The sequence below is a fragment of the Pituophis catenifer genome, unplaced genomic scaffold (genome assembly GCF_029215685.1).
Source record: "Pituophis catenifer annectens isolate HBS135680 unplaced genomic scaffold, rPitCat1.0.hap2 SCAF_1, whole genome shotgun sequence".
NCBI lineage: Eukaryota > Metazoa > Chordata > Lepidosauria > Squamata > Colubridae > Pituophis > Pituophis catenifer.
The window spans coordinates 41,513,586-41,538,276 of NW_027256881.1; the positions used below are offsets into that span (position 1 = coordinate 41,513,586).

Genomic DNA, 24,691 nt, shown 5'->3' on the forward strand with positions numbered 1-24,691 from the left:
AAGGGGAAGCGGGGATTTAAAGGACTTGATTCCATGTAAGCGATCCTATGGCAGAAAGGGGGGGAAGAGAGAGAGGGAGCGAGGAGCGCGCGAGCGAAAGAGGAACTCGCGAGCCCGGCCAGGGGGTGGGGAGAGTGAAAGTTCCACTCTTGCAAGTGCCGCTTCTCTCACACAATAGAGGCGCAAAGTTTGACGGTCGGAACTCGGGGACTTACAAACAAACACCGGAGCCCCGAGGTCGGGGGGCGTCGGCGCGGGCGCTGCGTGGGAGCTTCCCTCGCGCCCGAAGCTTCTCCGGCTCCATGGGGGCCTCGGCCGGGACAGGGGCAGCCCCGCTGACCTAGCCTCGGGGCTTTCGTTCGGAAATCAGCCGTTCGGGCGGGCTGTGGTTGGCTGCTCCCTCGCGGAGCCCTTTCCTCATTGGCGCCCAGCGTGGCTGGCTCGCGCCCCCCCCCCCGACCGCCGCCCCTCTCCCTCGCCGTCCCCCCCAGGCGCTGCCTGCGGGGCGCTGGGTCCGGACGGGTGCCCCCTTTCGGCCAGGGTAGATGCGATAAGAGGGCCGGCGGCGACGGCAGGAGAGCCTTCCCGGGCGCGCCACCATGTCCATGCTGCCCACTTTTGGCTTCACCCAGGAGCAAGTGGCTTGCGTGTGCGAGGTGCTCCAGCAAGGGGGGAACATCGAGAGGCTGGGCCGCTTCCTCTGGTCGCTGCCGGCTTGCGAGCACCTTCACAAGAACGAGAGCGTCCTGAAGGCCAAGGCCGTGGTGGCTTTCCACCGGGGCAACTTCCGCGAGCTCTACAAGATCCTGGAGAGCCACCAGTTCTCGGCGCACAACCACCCCAAGCTGCAGCAGCTGTGGCTCAAGGCGCACTACATCGAGGCCGAGAAGCTGCGGGGGCGACCCCTAGGGGCAGTCGGCAAGTACCGGGTCCGCCGCAAGTTCCCCTTGCCCCGCTCCATCTGGGATGGCGAGGAGACCAGCTACTGCTTCAAGGAGAAGAGCCGGAGCGTCCTGCGGGAATGGTACGCCCATAACCCTTATCCGTCCCCCAGGGAGAAGCGGGAACTGGCCGAGGCCACCGGGCTCACCACCACCCAAGTCAGCAACTGGTTCAAAAACCGGAGGCAGCGGGACCGGGCGGCGGAAGCCAAAGAAAGGTACGAGTAAGTAGAGCCGTCCTCCCTTCCGCTTCTCTGCACGGAAAAGCTCCGCTTCGGGGACAGGCGGGAAGGCTTAGCTCAGTCCTGTCCGAAGTGCGCTGCACTGGCCCGGGGCGGGGGGGGGAGGTGGAGGGTAAGCTCCCTTCCCTTCCGAGCTAACCCTCGGGGGTTTGGGGCCGCGACGTAGAAAGGCACCCGCAGCCTGAGGACGGTACAAAGGAAGAGAAACTCAGGGCTTCTCTGTCTGCACTGAAAGTTTTTTCCTTTCTTTTCCTTCCTTCCTTTCTTCTTTTTTTTTTTTAAGTTTTGGAAAAGTTAGTCTAGGGAGGGGGAGGCCTAGGGGAATCGGTTACCACAGGGACCAGTTTGTTTTATTCGAGAGCAAAATCGGGCTGTGGCCAAGATAAATATCTCTGATTCGCCTTGGATTTCAAGCCACGTCTTCGGAAAACTAGTCTAGTAGATAATGCAAGTTAAGTTTTCAACGAACGGGAGTGGAGTATTAGAAAGAACTTCCTTGAAGGGAGGCCAACTGGCATTGTTCCTTTTATCTGGCTCTCTAATTTCCTAGTCTAACATCACAAAAGACAAGAACACAAAAGACAAGAACTGTCTAATTTGCCAGTTAGAGCTGTCTTTGCCAGCTCAGAAGTCAAACCCACACAGATCAATGGACCTGTCCTGCATTAAGGGTCTATAAAGAAGGTAGCCTTTCAAATTTCATTTTAATTGTAACAGTCGGTTTAGTAAGAAGGAAAGGAATGCCCCAAAATTTATCACTGAGAAACAAATGGATCACCATCAACCAAGATGTCACAAGCGCTGATTTGTGGATGAAAAACCCTTATTTAGCCAATTGCCAATACAATAAGCAAAAAATACCTGTTTTTAATATCGTTGTAGCTATATCTAAATAGCATTGAATGTCACTTCACTGTGGGTGTATGCATGCTGCTTTTAAAATGAGGCAAAGGGGCCTCCAGCTCTGGATGGAACACTGTATTCTACACAGGAGGTGCTTGTGAGTTGGGGGGGGGGATGCCCTCCCCTCCCCTCATCGCTTATACATTTTAATCCAGAGTGATGATCACAATTGAATAGTGTCTAGGGTTTACTCCTAAATCTCCAAGTGGCTTTTTTCAGTGGCAAACTGCCTTGAGTTTTTCTTAAAACTGTCAGTTTAGTGGGCAGTGAGGTGTATGTTTGAATAAGTGGTCTCTGGACTTTGTTTTTATCTAACTCCATTCTTTAAAAACACACCTGCTTGACACATTTTCTTGAAAATAAATCCCAGGAGTTTCAGTACTGTTTCAAATTTGTCCATATAGCCGCTTATCTATCAGGATGCAATTTCCTTTCATTTCATTAAGGCTTGCTTCCGTGTCAATAGGAAGGTTGGTGGCGCTTCTAGACATCAGATCAAGTGATAATGAGTCAAGAGCCCCCAAATTTCCATACTATCAACAAAAATAAAGTTATATATTCATTTCTAAGAAACAATAGAAATATTCAGGCTCTATAGGAAAACTATATATTTCTTCCCCCTTCCCGCGTGCCTTGTTTTCTACTTCTTTTCCTTTTTGCTGAACTTGTCCTTCTAATGCCAAAACAAGGGCTTGGGATCTTCTTACTGACAGGAACCCTGCTTGGGCTAATTGATTTTAAGATTTTAAGACTGCAACCAGAATCACTGGTGGTTAGAGTCAAGACCTTGGACCTTCCTTCGGAGTCCTTTGGTTTACTTTCAGTGTGCACCTAGATGGTCCCAGTTCTAAATTATCTTCTGGGAGATGATTATGTCCAAAATCGTCCCTAGATTCTTGGTTTGCTAGATTTGTTTTCTTCCAAGATCTAATGTCTGGGATTCTGAGATTCTGCCAGAAAGAGAGAAAGACACCCCAGGGCCCCCAGGACGTCATAAGGTGCCACGTCTCCTGAAGGCAGTAAAAAGAACCCCTCTCCATAAATATTTCAGAACAAGGAGAGTTTTATGCCGAAAAAAATGGAGGGGGGAAAAAGTCACTTAGCGATACAACTGGATTAAGGAAACTGTTGTATTAAGAAGTCTGAATTATTCCAAACATCCAACTGGTCAAACAGAAGACTTCCAGACAAGGTGGCTTGCTATTCTGCAGGTTTCCAAGACTCTCCCATGTGTATCCACTCATGCCCTGGATGCCCTTATTGGAAAGGGTGGCCTGATGAGAAGGATTTCACTGAAGTTCATTTTGGCCTATGTTTCAGAAATAGCTTATTTCATCTTGGTTAGACTTCTAAAGTAACAGCTGTACCAAAAAAAGCCTGGTAAGAAAAGTTTCCAGAGTTGTGCCAGCTCATTTTGGGGGAGCAGGCCCTACTTCTTTGAATCTTGTAGTACTTGCAGTTGTTTTCCAGGGGTTACCGTGAGGACTACTGTTTTGGTAAAGTCTGAATCTCTCTCTCTCTCCTCCTCCTCTCCCCATTCTCTCTCCTCTCTTTGTAGCTGAAATTGATATGGTATGAAAAACTTTTTAAACCTGATTTAGAAAACCAGGTGCAGGCAGGAAGAGAAAACTTTGCACAATACCATCAGACTACATTAACTACTCCGCAGCCAAAACTGTGCTTTACGCATGTAAATAATAGGAGTTTGGAGGGTTGCCGTTTGTTTTCAGGAGGCCCAGTGCAATTAAGAAAGCCCTTCACACATTCAGAGAGGGCAAATGTACAATAACCTACCTGAAAAGAGATGAAGTTGACCCAAAGGTATCCAGGTCCCTGGCGACTTTCATTGTTGACACCCTCCTATCCAGTAACTAAAGGCAAAGATACTTTTCTAATGAGCCAAATATTGGTCGAAAAATCAAAAGCACAGTACCAGCTCCCACCAATACCTGGGGCTAATAAAAAGATATATTATCTGCTTTATTGATTGGATCTAGTCCGCAGTTGCTTACCCAAAATATAGGTAGAGGTTTCTCTCGAGAAAGTGGACTGCAATACTGTGTTGGACTGTTGGACAAATATGCAAAAGTAGATTACACGAAGGGGGCAACCACTCATCTAAATAAATAGCCCCACATTCCCAGAAAAGAGGCACGATTTTGGGAAGTGAGACTGCTAGAATAGGGTCCTAACTACCGTAGAAACCACCATTTAACACCTGTCGATCCTGCACATTTTAGAAAAGAGGGTTGTAAAACTTTAGACGGCAGTTGTTGAAACACACCAGCAACTACCAAGGTCGCCTTTCTCTACCGCTGATGGGCTTTGCATCCAAATGGGTTAGAAATGGCAAAGCTTTTGCGGGCCTTTCTTGGGGCGGACTTTACTCTTGGAAGAAAAACGCACAAGAATGCAGACCAAGTCCTTCACTCAGTGGCCAAATATGGAACACCGTAGTGATGGGGGAAGGAATCGCAGGTGGCTGTCGAGCTTCAGAGAGGAAAGGTTTCTGTTTACAAGCGGCAAAGCTGATTCACAGCTAACCTCTGCAGATTTCAACCCAATGTCTCTTCCTGCACGTATCCAGGCAGGGCACCTTCCCAGGCGATAAATAACTTGACTCGAACTTTCAGGCCGGGATTCCTATTTCCTGCGACCCAGGAGAGCAGAAGCTTCTTCAGGACAATCATTTCCTAGCCACCTCGGTTTACGTGGGTGCAGCCTTCCTTCGGGAAGGTTACGGGAAGCGACGGCTGTTAAACGTCACGTATTTCTCCCGGATTATTAATAAACAAACGAAGTTAGAGGTCTCGAAAACTGGAAAGACGGGGAGCAGGGTGGGGTGGGGGTGTGTGGAGGAGAGAAATGGCATTGCTTTTACTTCATGGCTCAGGCAATCGATCCAGGGGATCCCGAGGTATGTGCCATTGGGTTCCTTATCCCAAATTTGGAGCTTTGGAAGGAGATCGAGCTGGGTAGCGTTAGCGCGAGCATAAAGAGCCTCTTGATCCGAAAGCCAATTTTAAAGCACGAAGTTAGACTGGATCGGATTCAAGGCGTTAGGATCGAATTCACGCCAAGCATTTCCCTAGATGGACTTGAGCTACTTATTTTTTGGGTGGAGGAGGAGGAGGAGGAGGAGGAGGAGGGCTGCCCGGGCTGACTTGGTCTTGGTGAGACATCATCTTTAACTCCTACGAGCACCAACCGGAAGGCAGTAGTGCGGGCGCACAGGTTGGCTACCGAAAAAGTAGAGCAAAAGGGTCCCCCCCCCAGTAGGAGTCAACTCATTGCCGAGTCCTCAAAGCAGGGTGGTTCCTAACAAAGTGATTCGACCCAAAGCCCAGCTGCCTTCCCTTGACCAGAGGTTCCTTTCATCTGAATGAGGAGGGTAGAGAAGTGTCCTTACTCAGAACTTACTTGCAGGGTAGTTCATAAGAGTCTTAGGCAATAGCTAAGACTACATTAATTAAATGTAAATAAATTTACACCCTGGTTTATGCCCTAGTTCCTTTTTTTTTTTTAAATGGGATTGCAGGTTCAGTGCCACTTTTTGTGGTCTCCTGACATGACTAGTTAGACTCTAGTCATGTCAGGAGACCATAAAAAAGTGGCACTGAGGCCGCAATCCCAATTTTAAAAAAGAACTAGGACATAAACCAGGATGCAAATGTATTTACATTTAATTAAGAGGAAAAAATAGTTGGTATGCTTCCTCTCTGGTCATGTGAGTAATTTTCCTTACGGTCTATAAGCCCCCATCTTCTCTCCCCCCCCCCCGTTTCTGTTACGTAAGTATTAACTTTGGTAACACAATCTTTGGAGGTCAGGAGTGGGAAGGAAGATATGCACCCGAGGCTTCCTGGGGTCTTGGATAGAAAATAGGGGTAGAGTATTAGAAGGCGCATTTAATGGGAATTCCCCCTCTGTTTAATCGAAGAATTTGACTTTTCGACCTTATTTGAAACCCTGCCTAAAACTCCGATGAATTGTATCTGTGGCCTTTCTGAGCTCATCAGAATGTTCTCCCTGGTGCATATGATTAACAAGAAAGTCTTTGGGGACAGTCTTATAATAAATACAGAACATAATAATAATACTTATTATTTATGTGTCGCCAGACATTCAGCGACATTCAGTAAGCTCTGTCCTGAAAGTATTGGCATTTACTTTTGAGTAAAGATACCACAAGATCCGCATCAAATGGTAAATCACAGCTTTTTCTTCTTGATAGAAGTGAAGTCAAATTTGTTTTTGCTGATGCGATGACTGCCACACGCTGCTTAATGCTGATGTCTGGCCAGCTGCGCTGACCTAAACTGCGCATCAAACTCCCTCTCTTAGCCACCTTATACTGTAAGCAATTTGGATTTGAATCCAATTAATTTGGTTAATATCAATAAGTCCGTTCTTTTTTTTTCTTTTTTTAAAAATGGGATTCTTTGGGTTTAAAGAGAAGTATAAAGCCTTATGTTCAAATAAACATAATCTCGGTATTCCACATGTCTTTAAAGAGAGATGCAGTGGAATATTTTCGAACTCGGGAACTGTCCTCCGTGTCTAAGGCAGGGACTTCTATACGTTGGGGAAAGCTTTGTACATAGACAGGGCGGCGTACCCAGGAACCCCGGTCAGCCGCCTTTGAGATCAACCGCCATACAGATGACCTCCAAGGGGCTGAATTTTGCCGTCTCCTTTTTTGTTGTTCAAAATCAGCCTCAGTCAGCTCAACTAAAGACGTTGCCTTCAAAATCTGAAGTACATTTTTTTTAAAAAAAAAGAAAGAAGCCTCTCCTAGAGGGAGCATCTCATGAACTGGAGCGAGAAGGCTATTCTGAAAAAGGTGTTTTCTGTGGTCTTTTCTACCGGATTTTAAATTCGGGCCGGTAGGCTTTCTAGGGAGCTGCCCGTTATTGGCTGGAACTAATGATTTCCAGCTGAACCGAAAAGTTTCAGTAGCTGTGTGTTTATCCCTTCTTTCCTTCCACTTTGTTTTGATTTTTCTCTCCCCCCCCCCCCACCCTCCGGTTCTAAAGACATCCTGCTCTGCTTTTTTCCAGAAGTTGCCACCTGAAATATTAAGTATTTTATGGTGGTGGAAGCTTTAAGTGAGAATTTGCTCGATCGGAGGTGTAGCAGACGTAGCCAAGCGAATATTTCGTGCATTTCAAACAAGTTCTCGCCTATCTAAAACTCGAGTCCTACAAAACGGGTCACAACACAAACCTTAGACTAGACCAAATTCAGACAAGGCTCTGAGCCCCCAACCCAGCGAATCCCACCTTAGCCGCCTAACGTGTTTTGGGACCCAGATGATCTGATGATTTAATGTGTGGGATGAACCCAGAGAACGGATTTGATTCAGTAAACCGTGACTAACTTACGGGGGAGCCACTTGGACGAACGCAACTCTAGCTGCAGTCTGCTTACACTCGCGTTAAAGGGCGCTATTCGGTGAGGGTCCTTTTGAGCAAAGCGAAGCTAGAACTGGATTGTCTCTCTACAAGATATTTCTTGTTCGGTTTGGAACCGCTGATGTTCAGATACAAAAACTGGACCTCGCCCGGCCCTTTTTTTAAGAATTGCGGAGCTAAATCGAGAAAAAAAAAAAAATTCCCCGGTGGCTTTATCTGGCGCGCCTCTCTGCAAACGTGGAGCTCTCCGGTGCAATCGCCAAAGAGATGGCGACTTCCCTTCCAGCATCAGGGCTAATTCACCTACCAACCGCCCTCTGACCGGCTTTCCCTCCGTTATTTCCTCCTCGCTTTGATTTTGCTCGCCTTGGTAAAAGAAAGAAGTTGTTTTATTTTGCCGCACGCTCTCCCCTAGGTCAGCCGCAAACTGTTTACAAGACCTACGGCGTCCCCAAAGAAGGCCCGAAGAGCTGCAGGCGCAAGTTGTGTAAACCAGGAGTCTCCAACCTTGGCAACTGTAAGACTTGTAGACTTCCAACTCCAGCAAAGCTGGCTGAGGAATTCTGGGAGTTGGAAGTCCACAAGTCTTAAAGTTGCCAAGCTTGGAGATCCCTGATGTAAACCTGATTTTGATTCTTTCCCTCCGATAATTTTGCCCCATTTTGCCCCATTTTTCTTTAAAACTAAGAGCTAGATCGCAGCAAATCACACTTCTCACACTTGCTATCCTCCACTGGCAACTTAAAGGCGAAGGCTGCCGGCGTCTTGGGGTTGCATCAAATAAAACATATCCAGGAAAAGCAACCTGGGCATTTATTTGCACTTCAGGCTTTTCCTAAGCGCGTGAAAAGGCTACTGCTTCAGACTCCGTCCGTATCGAGAATCGGCGTCCCCCCCCCCCCCCCCCCTCCGCTTTTTAGAGGCCGCCGCACACTTGGAAGAACTCAAAACGACCAAAGGGACGGATTACGGAAGTCCGCGGGACTCCGTTTCCAGCACGGCTTCAGGACCGGGCATTCATTCTTGGAAATGAGCATGCGCAAAGGACGCCATGCCGGAAATTAGCGTGGCAAGCACGCTCTCGATTTAAGTGGCGTTAGGGAGTGGTGCGGATCTTAAGATAACCGCGAAAGCTGTTGAGGATCAATGTGGGTCTGCAAGGGAAGTGAGCCTTATGATTTATCCCTGCAATGGCCTACTCCATATATATGGATATATATTTCGCGGTTATCTAAGACCCGCACCACTCCCTAACGCCACTTATATGATATATGACAAATATTAAGAGTAAGAATATCTCTCTCTCTCTCTCTCTCTCTCTCTCTCTCTCTCTCTCCCTCTCTCTCTCTCTCTCTATATATATATATATAATATATATACATATATATATATATAATATACATATACACATACACATATACATATACATACACACACACATATATATATATAAAAAATCATATCTATATATATATCACCCCCTACCAGTGGTAAAATCCAATTTTTGTTACTACCGGTTCTGTGGGTGTGGCGTGGCTTGGTGGGCGTGTCGGGAAGGGTACTACAAAATCCCCATTCCCTCCTCCCTCCTGGGGGAAGGATATTGCAAAATCTCCATTCCCATCCCACTCTGGGGCCACCCAGAGGTGGCATTTGCCGGTTCTCTGAACTGCTCAAAATTTCCGCTAATGGTTCTCCAGAACTTGTCAGAACCTGATGGATTTCACCCCTGCCCCCTACTCCTAAGGGTTCGTGCATAAGCGCATCAGCATGCCTACCCACCCCTGTCCTACTGTCCCGATTTATACGTACTCATGTGTTTATGGCTATGTTTTGCTTATTTATATCCATTTATTTGTGCCAATTTTCATGTGTCCATGTCTGTGTGTATATTGATACTTGTTCCTTGTACTTGTTGACAAATAATTAAATAAATAAAATAAATATATTTGAATAAGGCAAATTAACCCCACGGCATCTTAATTGCCTAATGTTCTCTAGCAATGTTAGAGCCTTACTCCTAGAATTTAGGCTCTCGGAGAGATTAATGTCTTATATAAATGCCCCTGGGTCTGGGAGGGACTGCCAACCTAATGAAATCTTAAACCATTCTGTTCTAAATTGGGTGTGAATCGCTTGGTGATTTATCATTATGTTTTTTTTGTTTTGCATTCTCAATCTCTTTGGTAGAGTTGTGAATATGATTTACGACTCCCAGAGTAAATATTCTCATTGGTACAGGTAGTCCTCGACTTACGGCCAAAGCTGAGCCCAAAATTTCTCTTGCTAAGTGAGCCATTTGTAAAGTGAGTTTTGCCCCGTTTTATGACCTTCTGTGCCACAGTTGTTAAGTGAATCACAGAAGTTAAGTTAATTACATGGTTGGCAGATAAATCAGATTTTCCCATTGACTGCTTGTCAGAAGGTGATAGAAGGTGATCACATGACCTCAGACAACCATCATAAAAATGAGTCAATTTTTTTTTTAAATTTGATTTATATGCCGCCCTTCTCCGGAGACTCAGGGCAGCTTACAGTGCGTTAAGCAATAGCCTTCATACTTTTGTATATTTTATACAAAGTCAGCTTATTGCCCCCACAAACTGGGTCCTCAATTTACCTACCTTAGAAAGGATGGAAGGCTGAGTCAACCTTGAGCCTGGCAAGATTCGAACTTACTTTAATTGCAGACAGCTGGTGTTAAATTACAGTGCCTTGTCCGCAGAGCTATCCAGGCTCTGTACCTGGATTGCCAAGTACCTGAGTTTTGATCATGTGACCATGGGGATGCTGCAATGGTTGTGAGTAAAAAGGTCATAAGTAACTTTTTTTTCAGTGCTGTTGTAACTTTGAATGGTCACTAAATGAACTGTTGTAAATTGAGGACTACATGTATTTATTTTCAGGTAGCTGTCCACTTGATCCCAGGCCCATATTGGCCTAGTTCTATGTCTTCACTTTTACTGGGGGACATTAGTGAGAATTAGGGCTCATGAGCTTATCTGTGGACAGCCCATACGAAGACAATCTTCCATCTCAAAAGTAGTGCCTTTTGCTGGGCCAAACCATGCTTACATATCACCCTGCTGCATTTAATTTCCTGTTTATGTCCTGTGGTGGGGATGTCCCTTCCTCTCCAATGATTGCTGATGGCCCACCACAGCCATTTTGTTGTGGGCCACTGGACTGCCTGCCCACTTCTGAATTAACTTCTCCACATGGACCAGTGAAAAACAATAGCTTTATTAACAAACGGGCTGGTAGATTGGTGAAAGAACGGCCTTTTCTCTTTTTGTCAGACTTTGCAAGGCTTTTTTTAAAAAAACTCAGGTAAATGAATAACGGTTCTGCCAGTTTTCCCTTGTAGCCCAAGTAATAGGGAGTGTTTTATTTCCCTCCTCACCCATGGGTATACATGCTGGATTGAATGTGAGGGAGAGAGGCTCAAAGTCTATGGGTGGAAGCCATAGGTCCTCAGAGACATTTGCTTGGCAGATATGGGGGAGGGGAGCAGGGGGATCCACAAACCAGGGTCAATGGTAGCCATCATCCAGATAAAGCCCTTGGCTGGCATGGCCACCAAAGCTGAAGAACAAGATTTAAATCTAAACAGTAATATCTAAAGCTAGCTTAATTTCCCAAGAGTTTCATCATGAGAAGCAAGCAGCTTATGGGTGCCATGCCAAACAGACCTTAAGCTCAAGGAAATGCACAGCCTTGGATGCTATCTAGACATATGTCTATTAAAATAAAAACATTAATCTTTTTAGGAGACTGTTTATTATTTAGGTTTGGTAGGCTAGTTTCATCATTCTTTATAAACAATGACACCTAACCAAGAGTGACTGACTTCAAATACAATAATAAGGCATACTGAGGTTTATTTGGTTTTGGCTTAATATGTTGAGTGAAATGAACCATCGTTTATAAGCCATGTTATGTGGGTTAGAAATTGTATGTGAACTTATCTATGGCATATTCTAAAAAAAAAATTAGAATGATGATGGTATAAAGCGAAATATAATTCCACCACCAGCCTAGTTTACACCTAGCACCAATAAATAATGTAATTTGTTCTGGCTGTGTGAATCTAACATTTGTGATGTTAAAGTGTAGTTTATATGGTTTAGTTATTGTGTGAACTCAGCAAATGTAGTTTATTTAATAAACTATGGTTAATACAAACAATGGCTTGGCACAGCATATAAACCCAGCTGTGACATAGTTTAGCTCCTTCAGCCCTCCACTATAGTTCCCATCATTCACAGCTGATGCAGATTCTACCATTTCCATCATGCTGCTCTTTCTGCCTAGCATCTTTTGAATGCTTAGGTCAAATCTCAAAGTTGTTTATGGGAAATGTAACCTGCATCCTTTCCTATTTATCCTACATCCTATACCCGTGATGGCGAACCTATGTCACGTGTGCCACCGGTGGCACCTGGAGCCATATCTGTCAGCACGCGAACATTGCCCTAGTTCAGCTCCAGCGCTGATTTTTGGGCCTTCCGGTCCCACTGGAAGTTGGGAAATGGGCCATTTCCGGCCTCTGGAGGGGTGGGAAAGGCCGTTTTCGCCCTCCCCTGGCTCCAAGAAAGCCTCTTGGGAGGGCGGAAAAACAGGCGTACCGGACCCACTGTGCCATCACATGCCAAAAGCAGGGAGAGTGCAGGGGGGTCACGCATGCATACGTGGGGGGGGCGTATTGAATTAGGGGTTTGGGCAGACACGCAGGCGACCCCCCTGAAGTCCCCCCGCTTTTGGCACCTGACGGCAAAAAGGTTAGCCATCACTGTGCTATCCTGTTTTCTATTGACTTAATTTGGGATAAAGTATTTAAAGATATATGCCCCCACAAAAAAAGGTGTCAGTGATTTGTACCTGAAACATTATATTCTCCATGGCAACTGCAAGAGACAGCCATGACAATTGGAGCCCCTATCTTTGGGGGTAGGGTCATTAAAAAAACACACACACACCTCACATATATAAGTTGAAGCAAACAAAAATGTTCTACAAAATGAAGTTATTCTTATCCATAAATTACTTTGGATGATTTTTTTTTAAAGTAGACTATTGCAGTGATATACTCGGGTGGGATGGGGGAAAAGAAACCATACTTGGCTTCAAGTTGACCTGTGTATTATATTCTGTGCCTCTAATATGCTGTCTGTGGGCAAATAGTGTCCCCTCCCCCCAACATACTATTTCAGCAGCTTGTACTTTTATTAAGGATGGGCATGAGGGAGAGGCGTGGTGTTGTCTCCTTGCAATCTGATGTTTTCTCTCTCCCTTGTTCTTTCTCCCATCCCTCCCCCTCTTTTAGGGAAAACAATGAAAATTCCAGTTCCAATGGCCACAATCCGCTTTCCTCCTCTCTCAACGGCAATAAGACAGTTTTGGGCAGTTCCGAAGATGAGAAAACACCTTCCGGCACCCCGGACCATCATTCCTCCTCCAGCCCTGCCTTACTTCTCAATACAAACCCAGGCTTACAGCCTCTCCATAACTTGGGCCATCCTCAGGGTCCTAGTGCCATTCCAGTTCCCAGTGCGGACCCTCTGCATCATCACAGTTTGCAAGACTCCATCCTCAACTCCATGTCTTCAAATCTGGTCGACCTCGGCTCTTAAAAATATTTGCTGAACCTACCATGCTCCCTGAACCCAGGCTCTCTCCATCTGGGTTGTCCTCTTCTTTTTTTCCTTCCCCCCCCCACCACACACATACTTAATTCCTCTGCTCCACAAACCAAGAATCTGAAACCTTGGAAGGATCTATAAAATGGATCCATTGTTTCACTTTGGATCAATTGCCGAGCAGCTGACTTCAGAAACACTGTAAACTGCCCAATGACTTAAATCTTAAGAGGATGTGGTGAAACTCACTGCAGAAAAGTGGAGGATAAACATTACTGTAGGATGGAGGAAGTGAAGGAGGGGTGGGATGGTGGTTGGTGTAAAAGTTGTTTCTTTGACAGAACGAAGGCCGGGAGTCTCAGCCCACACAACCTCTTGTACGGGAGATCCGACCCAAAGTTGGATTTCAACTTCTTAACATGCCTCTGTAAATGTGCCTCAACCTGATCTGCAGGGATCAATTCACGAAGCTGTTGAGAACTGAAGATCTGAAGCCAAAGCTCCATCAATTTCAGCAGGATATTGGGAAGCAATACTTCTCCCCTATGGTTGCTCCCACCACCAACTGGCACCCCATGGTATACTCCTTCTAAATCTGGAGGCTTTCGTAACTTGACAACACTGATAGTTTTATCTGCCATGAATTTGTCAGACCTTAATTCCATTTTTATTTTTTCTTGCTTGTGGCAGCAATCACTTGCCCATGTAATCGCGGAAATGTTAATGAAAGACTCTTGTCTAAGGCAGACACTTCTTCCCAGCCAGGCTGAGTGCAGGCTGCTGGGATTTCTAACTCAGTGACATCTGGAGGGAGGCCACGGAGAGGCCACGCTACTTTCATCAGATGCAGAGGCTGCTTGACAAGTTGATGGTTCCATTAGACCAGTGGTTCTCAACCTGTGGGTCGGGACCCCTTTGGGGGTCGAACAACCCTTTCACAGGGGTCACCTAAGACCATCGGAAAACACATATTTTCAATGGTCAATGGAATAATTTTATGGTTGGGGGTCACCACAACACGAGGAACTGTATTAAAGGGTCGCGGCATTAGGAAGGTTGAGTCCCACTGCATTAGACTTAACAGTGTACTGCAGTTGGAAGTAAGGAAACCATTGGGACTCTTTTGCAAAGAATGGGATTATTTGCTTATTTCCAGGATCAGAGTGATAGGGCAACATTTTGTTTTTCTCCCAGAGCCAATCTGTTTCCTTTTTTGAGAATTCATCTAGTTTGTGCACAGCAGTCTATGAAATGCCTTTCCTTGTAGGCCAGAATCAAAGGGCCTGATAGAGAAAAGCAAGAGTATAACATGGTGCAGTGGTTAGAGTAGAAGAGTAGGACAGGGGGAGTCAGGTTCAGATCTTCACTCAGGCATGAAGCGCACTGGATAATTTTGGGGCAGTCACACTCTCTTAGCCAGCCTACCTCACCAGGTTGTTGTGAGGGTAACATTGGAGGGGGGGTATCCTATATGCTCCTTTTGAGTGTTTCGGTGACAAATGAGATATAAATGGTATAGAGAAGCCACACCTCTTAACTTATTTGAAGAGAAAAAAAACATTTGTGATCATTGTATATGCCAATGCTAGCTATTCAAATGCTGTAATAGCCACCAGTTTGTAAAAAGCTCCTGGCTTCTAAGCATGACCTCCTCCAGATAATACTACCCTCCCTTGTAAGCTGATGCTATGCAAAGCACATGAACCCTGATTGAAGGAAAGAGGAAAATGGGCTTCTTTTGCCTTGTATATTTCCCTACCCAAACTTTTAGGTGGGGAGGACAAAGCAACATCCACAGATCACTCAAGCCAGATATCTTGCCTCCACCTGATCCAGTAGCTACAAAGGTGAACCTGGGTGAGCTGCTTGACACTACAAACATCTTCCGCCTCAGTTCTTTCATCTGCAAAATGGGAACAAGGGCGATTTTCCCCAGAAGGTTCCTGGTGAGGCAACTGGACAGCGTTTTGCACATTTAACTTTGAGAGAGCCTCTATCGCTCATTATTTTTAATGCTATTAATAGTGTTTCCCCTTGAAGCCTGTGGGGCCAACCTACGTCAAGGTGCTTTATTATCCAGTCTTAGGCGAGCCCTGGATTTCCTCCTGGGTGTAACTCACGCAGACCCCAGAACATCCCTTCAAACCAAGCAAGGCGAACAGCGAGCCTGATGACAGCCGTCTCTCTGCGGGGCTCTAGAAGCCGCCGCTGCCGCCGCCGCCCTCAACCACCAAATGCAAGGACGGTTCCTTAGCCAGCCAGGCTCCCTCCAATTTTGTGTATTGTTTCTATCCTGTGAAAACCGCCTTTGGAAAGATAGTTCTGCTTCTATTTTATAATAAAAGCGAGACATCCAGCACAGTGATGCGAGAAGTGGGGAAGGGCTTTCGTTTTTAGCCAGCCGTCGGCGCTCTGGGTTCGGATTTTCTCGGTGTTTTTAAAACAAGTCAATAACCGAGAGCCAATCGCGTCGGGCAGCAGAGCCGGGCAGGGCTCTGGGGAAAGATGGTCGCAAGAAGTGGCGAAACACAACAGCCAGAGTGTGCGCGGGGCGTGGCAAAAATCGCCCGCGTTTCCGCACCTCAAAAATAAATAAATAAAAAAAAAACACCTAAACTTCGATCAGGCTCCCCCCCAAAAAAACCCTATTTTCTAACATTTCTCTTGAAATTCCTGAAAGACAGAAAAAATGATGGTGACAGTGTTGCACCTAGAGAGAGAGAGAGAAGAGAAAATGGGACTGAAGGTGTAAATTCCAATGGGGGGGGGAATCAGAAATATTTGAAGGAAAAAGTGGTCCATGACAGAAAGGAGGTGGGGAGAGAAGAAAAGAGAAGGGTATCAGGGTCCAGAGAACTAGCCAATTTAGGTAGTGAAAAGTGCCAGTGGTTGCTCCTGCTAAGTTGGATACTGGAGTCCAGAGACCAGTTCAACCTGAGAGTTATGAGAGTTAAATGAATAGTAGCTTCTTCAAGATCCAGTGATTTCATGGAACCATCTATGAAGTTTTCTTGACAATACAAAAGTAATTCACAGCTTCTTCCATGACATTTTCTCCATTTTAGTGTCTCACCCCCCCCACCCTCCCCAGATTACAGCCCCAAGATTTCCTGATGATTTCTATCCAAGTAGCAAGCCAGTTTGGTGTAGTAGTTAAGGTGCTGGCCTAAAAACCAGGAGTTGTGGGTTCTATTCTCACTTTAGGCATGAAAAACCAGCTGGGTGACTTTAGTCCAGTTACTCTCTCTTAGCCCAATTCATCTCACAGAATTGTTGTTGTGGGGAAAACAGGAGAGAAAGGAGTATTATGTATGTTTGCTTTCTTGAGTTACTTCTAAAGTAATAAAGGCAGGATAAAAATCTAATAAATAAAAAATAAATACCGTACTAATCAAATGTGACCTCACTCAGCTTTTCCATACCAGTAAAAATATGCCAAAATTATTAGTGCAAGCCATATTGCAATCCTGGAGAGGTTTACATAGATTCCATTAAATTCAGTAGGGTTGATCTCCACCAGAATGCACGTATGAAATTTCCATTTGATCAGTTGCCCATTTATTGAGCAAAATAAATGGTGCTTTTGTCATACATAGGACATAGAGACCTGAACTCTATCTGCTATCAGCCAAAATGTTTTCACTCATAAATGAAATTTCCCCATGGATTACACATGAACCTTTGAGTTGCCAAAGAAACTGGCAGGACTCACCCATTGGTGATCATGATGGTAAGACCAAAGCTCAGTGTTTAATTTTTGAGTATGGTTTTGCTTTAGCACAGTTCCACAACCATTCCCTGAACTAGGATTGCTCCTGATCTTGCAAAAACAAGCTGGGCCTGTTCTGAAAAATAGTATGGAATGAAGCCAAATACAATTTCCTTCCATTTCCCATTATATTTAATTGAAAGTAAATGTGCTCTCCAATCCAGGATTTTATTGTTTCCTCCTTTCTCAAACAAAACATTATGATTTGATAACGATTTCTAGAGATATGGTGCAGGCTGGCTCAATTGTTGAGACTGGCTCAATTGTTCAGACTGCATGCTGGAGCATCACCTGCTATGCTGCAAATAACTTGCAGTTTGTGAATCACTGTGGCTTATTCAACAAATGCTGATTAAGCAAACCATTAAACACTATGACGAGTGAATCTGATCAAGAATTGGTTGGAAGGTTGATCCAAACATCCTCCAATCTCAAAATGGGTATGTATACTGAGAGGCAGTTCACCTCCATCATCCTCTCCCTTCCTGGATTAATGATTTCTTCCTTTCCTTTCCTGGAGCTTGGAAAATATAAATGTTTCAAATGTGGAAGTGGTAGATAAGGAGGCTTTTAAGATTTTCATGTTGCTTTTGGTGGAACCAGCCATAAATCAATTCTGATGTCAAGATTTTCTTCTCTGGATTAAAGTTTGACTTCAAAAGAAACAAAATCATCATTAGAAAAAGCATGCAGCCTAAACGTGTGTGTGTGTGTGTGTGTGTGTGTGTGTGTGTAAGTCAAATATATCTCTTGGCTCCCAAGTATGACCATCTCTATGGAGGGTGGGCAATATATTTCAGGTTTATGGAGTTTACCTCTGTTTTTGAATAGAACTAAAGCTCCATTTGGCTGGAGTCTGTTCAAAAGTTGTAGAATCAAGAGATTCTGAGCCATGGGCTGTGTTTTGAGGAACTGAGTAGATTTCATACTCCTGTCATGCAAAGATCCACTTCTAGCTTCTTACCCTTAAAGCTCTTGCAGTTGTGCAAGAGCTGCTATTCTTACACAATTGTGGGTAGGAAATCTAACTGATATACAATCACAACAAAGTCTACTGTACTAATAGATATAAAACTACCTACTGTCCATCTGCTCCAAATTAGATTATGCATATTTTGCTTGGGTTAGCCAATTCTGAATAAGTATTCTCCCCCCCCCCCACTTTTTTTTTTTTTACATTAGTACCTTTCAATGCCATCCTCAGCCAATCTGTAAACCTTAGATTGAATTTAAACAATGATCATGGGTTGCAATTGGTGAACCAAGAAAATGCTATGATGGTCTTTCCCAACCAGATGCCTTTTACATTGTGTCAAAATACAACTCTACTGTTCCCAGCCAATGCCATTCCATTTTAGGATGATGTCCACCCAGTCAGCAAAGACTGAGAAAAATCTTGCAAATCTTCAACTTCTTAATGCACCATCTCTCCCAACTAAGAACTCACCAACCCAGGATAAATTTTAGAAGTACCCAAGATCTGGCTTCAAAACCACGTACAAAGAGGATGTGAAAGCAAGTTTCTGTTCACAAAGATGGTCCAAGATAGAAGGGGAGAGGGCTTCTACAGATTAAACAGCTACAGAGAAGAGGGCTTTCAGGCAGATGCAGCTTGCCTCAACAGTGTTGAGAACTCAGCTGTTAGCTTTGAAGAGTTTGTATTCTCAGGTTTCCCTATCCAGTAGGCTACTTTCATTGCAAAGAGGGTTTGAATACCACTGAAAGGAGAAGAGATGAAGTTAGACTTTGCAGCAACCTCATAAAGGGCCACTGAATTCAATAAGTCTCTGTCCTAAATCTGCAAAAACATGTAGATGTACTTCAAAGTAAATCTCTTTGAGGACACACTGAGCATCTGGAATCTACTGCAATGTCATTCATAACCAACCTATATTTAGGTGAACTCTTTTAAAGCTCCCCTTCTTCTTTTGCCCTCAATTGTTCCCAGCATTAGCTCTTCTCCAGTGAGTCCTTCCTTCTCATTAAGTGGCCAAAGTATTTCAGTTTCATCTTCAGGATCTGGCTTTCTAAAGAGAAGTCAGGGTTGATCTCCTCTAGGACTGACTGGTTTGATCGTCTTGCAGTCCAAGGGACTCGCAGGAGTCTTCTGCAGCACCATAGTTCAAAGGCCTCAATTTGAACTATGAAGCTCAGCCTTCCTTATGGTCCAACTTTCGCAACCATACATTGCAACTGGGAAAACCATAGCTTTGATTATATGCACTTTTGTTGGCAGGGTGATGTCTCTGCTTTTTAGTATGCTGTCTAACTTTGCCATAGCTTTCCTCCCCAGGAGCAAGCATCTTTTAATTTCATGGCTGTAGTTCCCATGTGTGGTAATCTTGGAGCCCAGGAAAATAAAACCTGTCACTACCTCCATTTCTATTTGCCAGGAATTGAGAGGGCCAGGAGATATGATCTTAGTTTTCTTAATGTTGAGTTTCAAGCCAACTTTTGCACTCTCCTTCTTCACCTGCATCAGAAGGCTCTTTAGTTCCTCTTCACTTTCTGCCATTAGAGTGGTATCATCTGCATATCTGATATTTCTCCCGGCAATCTTAATTCCAACTTGTGATTCATCTAGCCCTGCCTTTCTCATGAGGTGCACTGCATATAAGTTAAATAGGCCTTGCTGAACTCCTTTCTCAATTTTGAACCAATCAGTTGTTCAGTGTCCAGTTCTCACTGTTGCTTCTTGACCCGTATATAGGTTTCTCAAGAGACAAATAAAATGGTCTGGTACTCCCATCTCTTTGAGAACTTGCCACAGTTTGTTGTGATCCACACAATCAAAGGCTTTAGCATCAGAAGTAGGTGTTTTTCTGGAACTCCCTAGCTTTCTCCATGATCCAGCATATGTTGGCAATTTGATCTCTAGTTTCTCTGCCTCTTCCAAATCCTGCCTGCATTTCTGGTAGTTCTCAGTCCACATACTGCTGGAACCTAGCTTGTAGGATTTTGAGCATAACTTTGCTAGCATGTGAAAAGAGTGCAATGGTGCGGTAGTTTGAGCATTCTTTAGCATTGCCCTTCTTTGGAATTGGAATGTAAACTGACCTTTTCCAATCCTGTAGCCACTGTTGAGTATTCCAAATTTGCTGGCATATTGAGTGTAGCACTTTTACTGCATCGTCTTTTAAGATTTTGAATAGCTCAGCTGGAATACTGTCACCTCCACTAGCTTTGTTGTTGTTCAGACTTCCTAAGGCCCATTTGACTTCACATTCCAGGATGTCTGGCTCGAGGTCAGTGGCCACCCCATCGTGGTTATCAGGGACGTTAAACTCCTTCTTGTATAATTCTTCTGTATAATTTTGCCACCTCTTCTTAATCTCTTCTGTCTCTGTTAGGTCCCTGTCATTTTGGTCCTTTATCATGCCCATCTTTGCAACCCACTCCAGTATCTTTGCCATGAAAACCCCATGGACACTACCAAAAGGCAAAAAGATATAACGCTGGAAGATGAGCCCCTCAGGCTGGAAGGTGTCCAATATGCTACTGGGGAAGAGCAGAGGGCTAGTACTAGTAGGGCCAGTGGATCAAGTTTTGTCAGAACTCTCTGCTATGACCTGTCTGTCTTGGGTGAACCTGCACAGCAAAGCCCTATCGCAGTTCTGAACGAACGACAAGCCGAGACATAGCTTCATTGCGTTGCATGAGCCCCTTCACCACGACAAGGCAGTGATCCATGAAAGGGCATATTTTTATAAGTTTTTTTTAAATATAGTAAAAATATACAAAACAAGAGCAAAGATAGAAAATAAGTAACAAAGATGATAAATTTTAAAAAAGGAAAAACATAGTTATGCCTTCTGCCCTTCTTTCTGTTGAGTGGTTACCATCTTAAACTTTTCCCCAATCTCTTTATTCCCTTTTAATCTCAATGTCATCAATACATATTTTTCCTTCTTTCAACTGAAAGTTCATATAAGGTTTCCAGTCTTCCAAAATGGTATCTTTTTTCAGTAACCGAAGGTTTCTTGAGATAAAATTGATTATCTAGATTCTTTCAGTTCAAGGATGGATTTAGGTCATAAAACACTTGGCTACCTTATTGGATGCCCTTGGAAAGTAGAAAACAAAGTTATCCCAGGTGGTTCTGCTCATATTTACATCAACACTTGATATCACAATGTTTCCTTCCCGGGATGTTTGGCCAGTAGAGAATTTGAAGGTTCTTTTTGCAATAGCTTTGTTCTTAATATCAATTTATGTTGGGTCTAGTGGTTAAGGCACCAGGCTAGAAAGTAGGAGACCATGAGTTCAAGACCCACCTTAGTCATGAAAGGCCAGCTGGGTGAATTTGGACCAGTCTCTCTCTTTCTCTCTTAGCCCAACCCAACTCATAAGTTGTTGTTATGGAGAAAATAGGAGGAGGAAGATATGTTGGATATGTTCACAGCCTTGAGTTATTTGTAAAAACAATTAAGGCAGGAAACAAACAAATACATAAAATAAATAAAAGTATTTGATAAGGTGTAAGCTCCACCATAAGATAGAATGGAACAACTCTTGCTCAGTTATTAGTTTGGGTCTGGGTCTATTTTACCTGTTGGCTTCAACTTTACATACAACCAGAGAAGCAGGTAATCTAAAACCAGGACAGGGGAGGGGAAGGAAAGGAAAGGAAGTTGGATCTCACCATCAGGCTCCAGATTCCCAGGTTTATGTCTCTTTATCACATGGCCCCAAGAAAGACATGGACATCTTATATGAACCCAACCATAGATGGACTGTGAACTAAGATCTAGGAGCTAGGTAAGAATACTTAATGAAATACTTAGCAGACAAGGGGTGGGGTTATCTTCTCTCCAATGGCAAGTTGGATACTCTGAAAAATGGCGGCTGTCATGGACCAGGTGGCTTTTACCCAGTGCTTCCCATGCATTAGTGAAGGCTTTTTATAGAGAAGGCAGATCAGTACAAATTGTCCCTGTTTTAATTACTTCTCATTTAGCTGTGGGCCATTTGCTTCTCCTAGTCCTGCCCTTAAAGAATTCCAGCAGCAACTCCAAAATGAGGCATCTAGAAAATGTGGTCTATGAAGGGGAACAAGAATGGACTTAAATCCACCAGAGATCTATTGAAGCTTCTTTGCTCCAACAACCCATCCAATGCATACTTACTCAGAAATAAACTGCATGGAGATACTTAATCCCAAGAATGTGAGGAAGCCTGCAGCCTTCATTATGCAAAGCTTCAATTCTCTTTCCCTGTCAGATTTGTTTTGCAAATTCAGAATAATCCTTGCATGTTAGGGCGATTGGCTTTGAGTAGCCTGGCATTTGTCTTTTGCAAGAATGTTTTTGAAATCTACTCTTCCCCGCTCCCCTGCATGTTTTCTAGAAGATTTTCCAGAAACACCCTTGCATTTTGTAGGGCAGAGGTACAAAGTGTTCCAATTAATCTGGGCTTTTCAGAGGATTAAGATCTGATTCACCAGCAGTGAATTTTTTTTAGAGAAATGCTTATCTTGGGCATATTGCCCTTAGGATTCCTGCTTAGCTATAAAATAAGCAATTATTTTAATCTCCCTCCCAATGAACGATGTCCCCTCATCCCAAGTCTTCAAGAAGATCCTTAAAACAAATCCTGTTAGTTCCCCTCAGTTTCGTAAAGAGGAATCTGTTGCACCCATTTTCTGTTCTCTGCTAATCACTGTTGAAGCACATTTGCTTCTTTCACATGTGTGATTTTCATTTAAATTTTCTATCCTTGATACCTATCAACCAAACATATGGAATTAATTCAGTTCAAAGCTACTGATACATTCAGTTTGAATGCTATTTTATCGAAACTCATCAAAGTCCCTTGGAGAAGTTTGTGTTCTCTCTCCCTTTTTCATTTTCTCAGATTAATCTGTTTCAGAAGTTAATTGTTATTTAAAGGCAACATAAAGGATCATCACAAACAACTCTTGAGTTCTATGAAATAACAGCAGAATTTCTTAAATTTTAATGAAAAAACACAATGTTTATTAAAGGATTCAACTGCTGTGAGCGGAATTGGACTTCTGAGTCCTTGATAGCTGAATTAATGGATTGTATGCAGGAGCTCTGTTGTGTACTTTCCCAACTGAACTGACTTCAGCTGCAAATCTGCAGCCAGAAGGATCCCATCTCCCTGGGAAATTCTTGCCTGTCACTAAATTGGCTCCAGTTTCTAAACGTTCTCAAGCCAATTAGAAAGACACAATTACAATCATCCTAAATCATCAATGGGTGACACTGCACCATGTAGCTACCAGGAATTGTACTCATAGTTACTTTACCTTTTAGTACATATGGATGAAAATAACCTGTGAGTACAAAATACAATAAAACTGATCTAATCAATATGCCTTTCCCATCTCTAGTGGGAGCAATAAAGATTGCCCCTCTTCTGTGATGCCCCACTTATAGTATGTTCACAGTTATGAGGTAGGAAGACTGTGTCCATCAATCACTGGAAGAACTTAGACTTAAAGAATAATTTTTGTTATCTATGGAGATTCTCAATTAGACAATCATTTTTGTTGTTTCTCTGGAACCTGATGCTAGCCAAACCCAAACAAACCCACCTTACAGAAAGACTACAAGCCCAAGAAAGTGTTGTAAGTACTCAGATTTGCTATTTGGCTAGACCGATAATCAAAATATTTTGTAGAATCACGCTATGCTACTTGTTTCTGGTAATATTCATGCTTATTTTCATTAAATCAAAATCAATCTTGTAATAAATCTTGGTTCTTCTTTCTGATAATTTCCATAAATTGCATACATATCAAGAGCTACTTTTTTTTAATTGATGTCACCTAGAATCATCATATGAGATCAGTGGCCATATAAGTCCTATAAATAAATGAAAAAATAGAAGGCCTGAACAGAGTCACAGTCTTTTCATACCCCAAAGGTGCTTTTTCAAGAGGCAACTGGACTGTCTAGTTTTTCTTTGAAGACTTTGAAGACTCATTTCTTTTCTTCTTCAGCTCTGAAGAAGCTTCTTGGATGAGAAACAAAATGTCTTCAAAGAAAAACCAGAAAATCCAGTTGCCTCTTGAAAAAGCACCTTTGGGACAACCATGACCTGGATGATGGAGAATCTCCATAGACAGTCTTTTCATACAAAAATTTTACTTCCAGAGAGCTCAAGGGAGAGAACAGCTTTCTTCTGTTGGGCAGGATGAAATGGATAAATTATTTATATCTCCAGTAGTTAAAATGATTGGAAACCAATCTAACTTCTCTGCCTACCTTTTCTGTATCATTTGAGCCATTATTTTTATTATTGTTGTTGTTGTTGTTGTTGTTGTTGTTGGCAATTTCTTCTAGCTCTAGGATTCCCTGGTTGAGATGGGCAACAATCTGAATATTTTAAACAATTTTAAATATGGGGATTTTTGTAGCCTTGAATCTTAACTAAAGAAAGAGAAACTATCTCATTGCTAACCATTCTTAACATGGGTAATTTCCCCAAGAAAGTGTTTTACTTCAGTTAGAACTAAAAGTAAATGCAGGCCTTATGGCCTGGACCGGTTTTCCCTACTCAGTGTGCTTAGGCTGTGTGGAGTTCCTACTGTTACCAGCCACCATGAAAAGTGCTCAGGCTGAATAAGCATAATGCGAGTTGTAGTTCAAAACTCCTGCAGGCCTCTATTCCTGTAGAGGAAAATTGAGATCAACTTGCTTGGGTTAGAATTCAGTCCTTTATTTTCAATAAACAGTATCTTGAATTACAGGAACAAGAATAGCACGTGAGAAAGATTTATTTCACTGTAAGTAAAAAGGTAAAAAGAAAATGAAAG

The 24,691-nt window shown here is 43.6% G+C and overlaps 1 protein-coding gene across 2 annotated transcripts; it reads left to right on the forward strand.

Annotated features, from left to right (window-relative positions):
• Positions 1-599: 599 nt before the first annotated feature.
• On the forward strand, positions 600-15,549 carry SIX2 (SIX homeobox 2). Of its 2 annotated transcripts, none has more exons than XM_070948335.1 (2): positions 600-1,165; positions 12,827-15,549. In XM_070948335.1, exons 1-2 carry the CDS (start codon positions 600-602, stop codon positions 13,131-13,133), a joined length of 873 nt encoding a protein of 290 aa, XP_070804436.1. In that variant the 3' UTR covers positions 13,134-15,549. The 2 variants fall into 2 exon arrangements, with proteins under 2 accessions (XP_070804436.1, XP_070804427.1); XM_070948326.1 differs by having other exon boundaries at positions 600-1,159.
• The last annotated feature ends 9,142 nt before the right edge of the window (positions 15,550-24,691 follow it).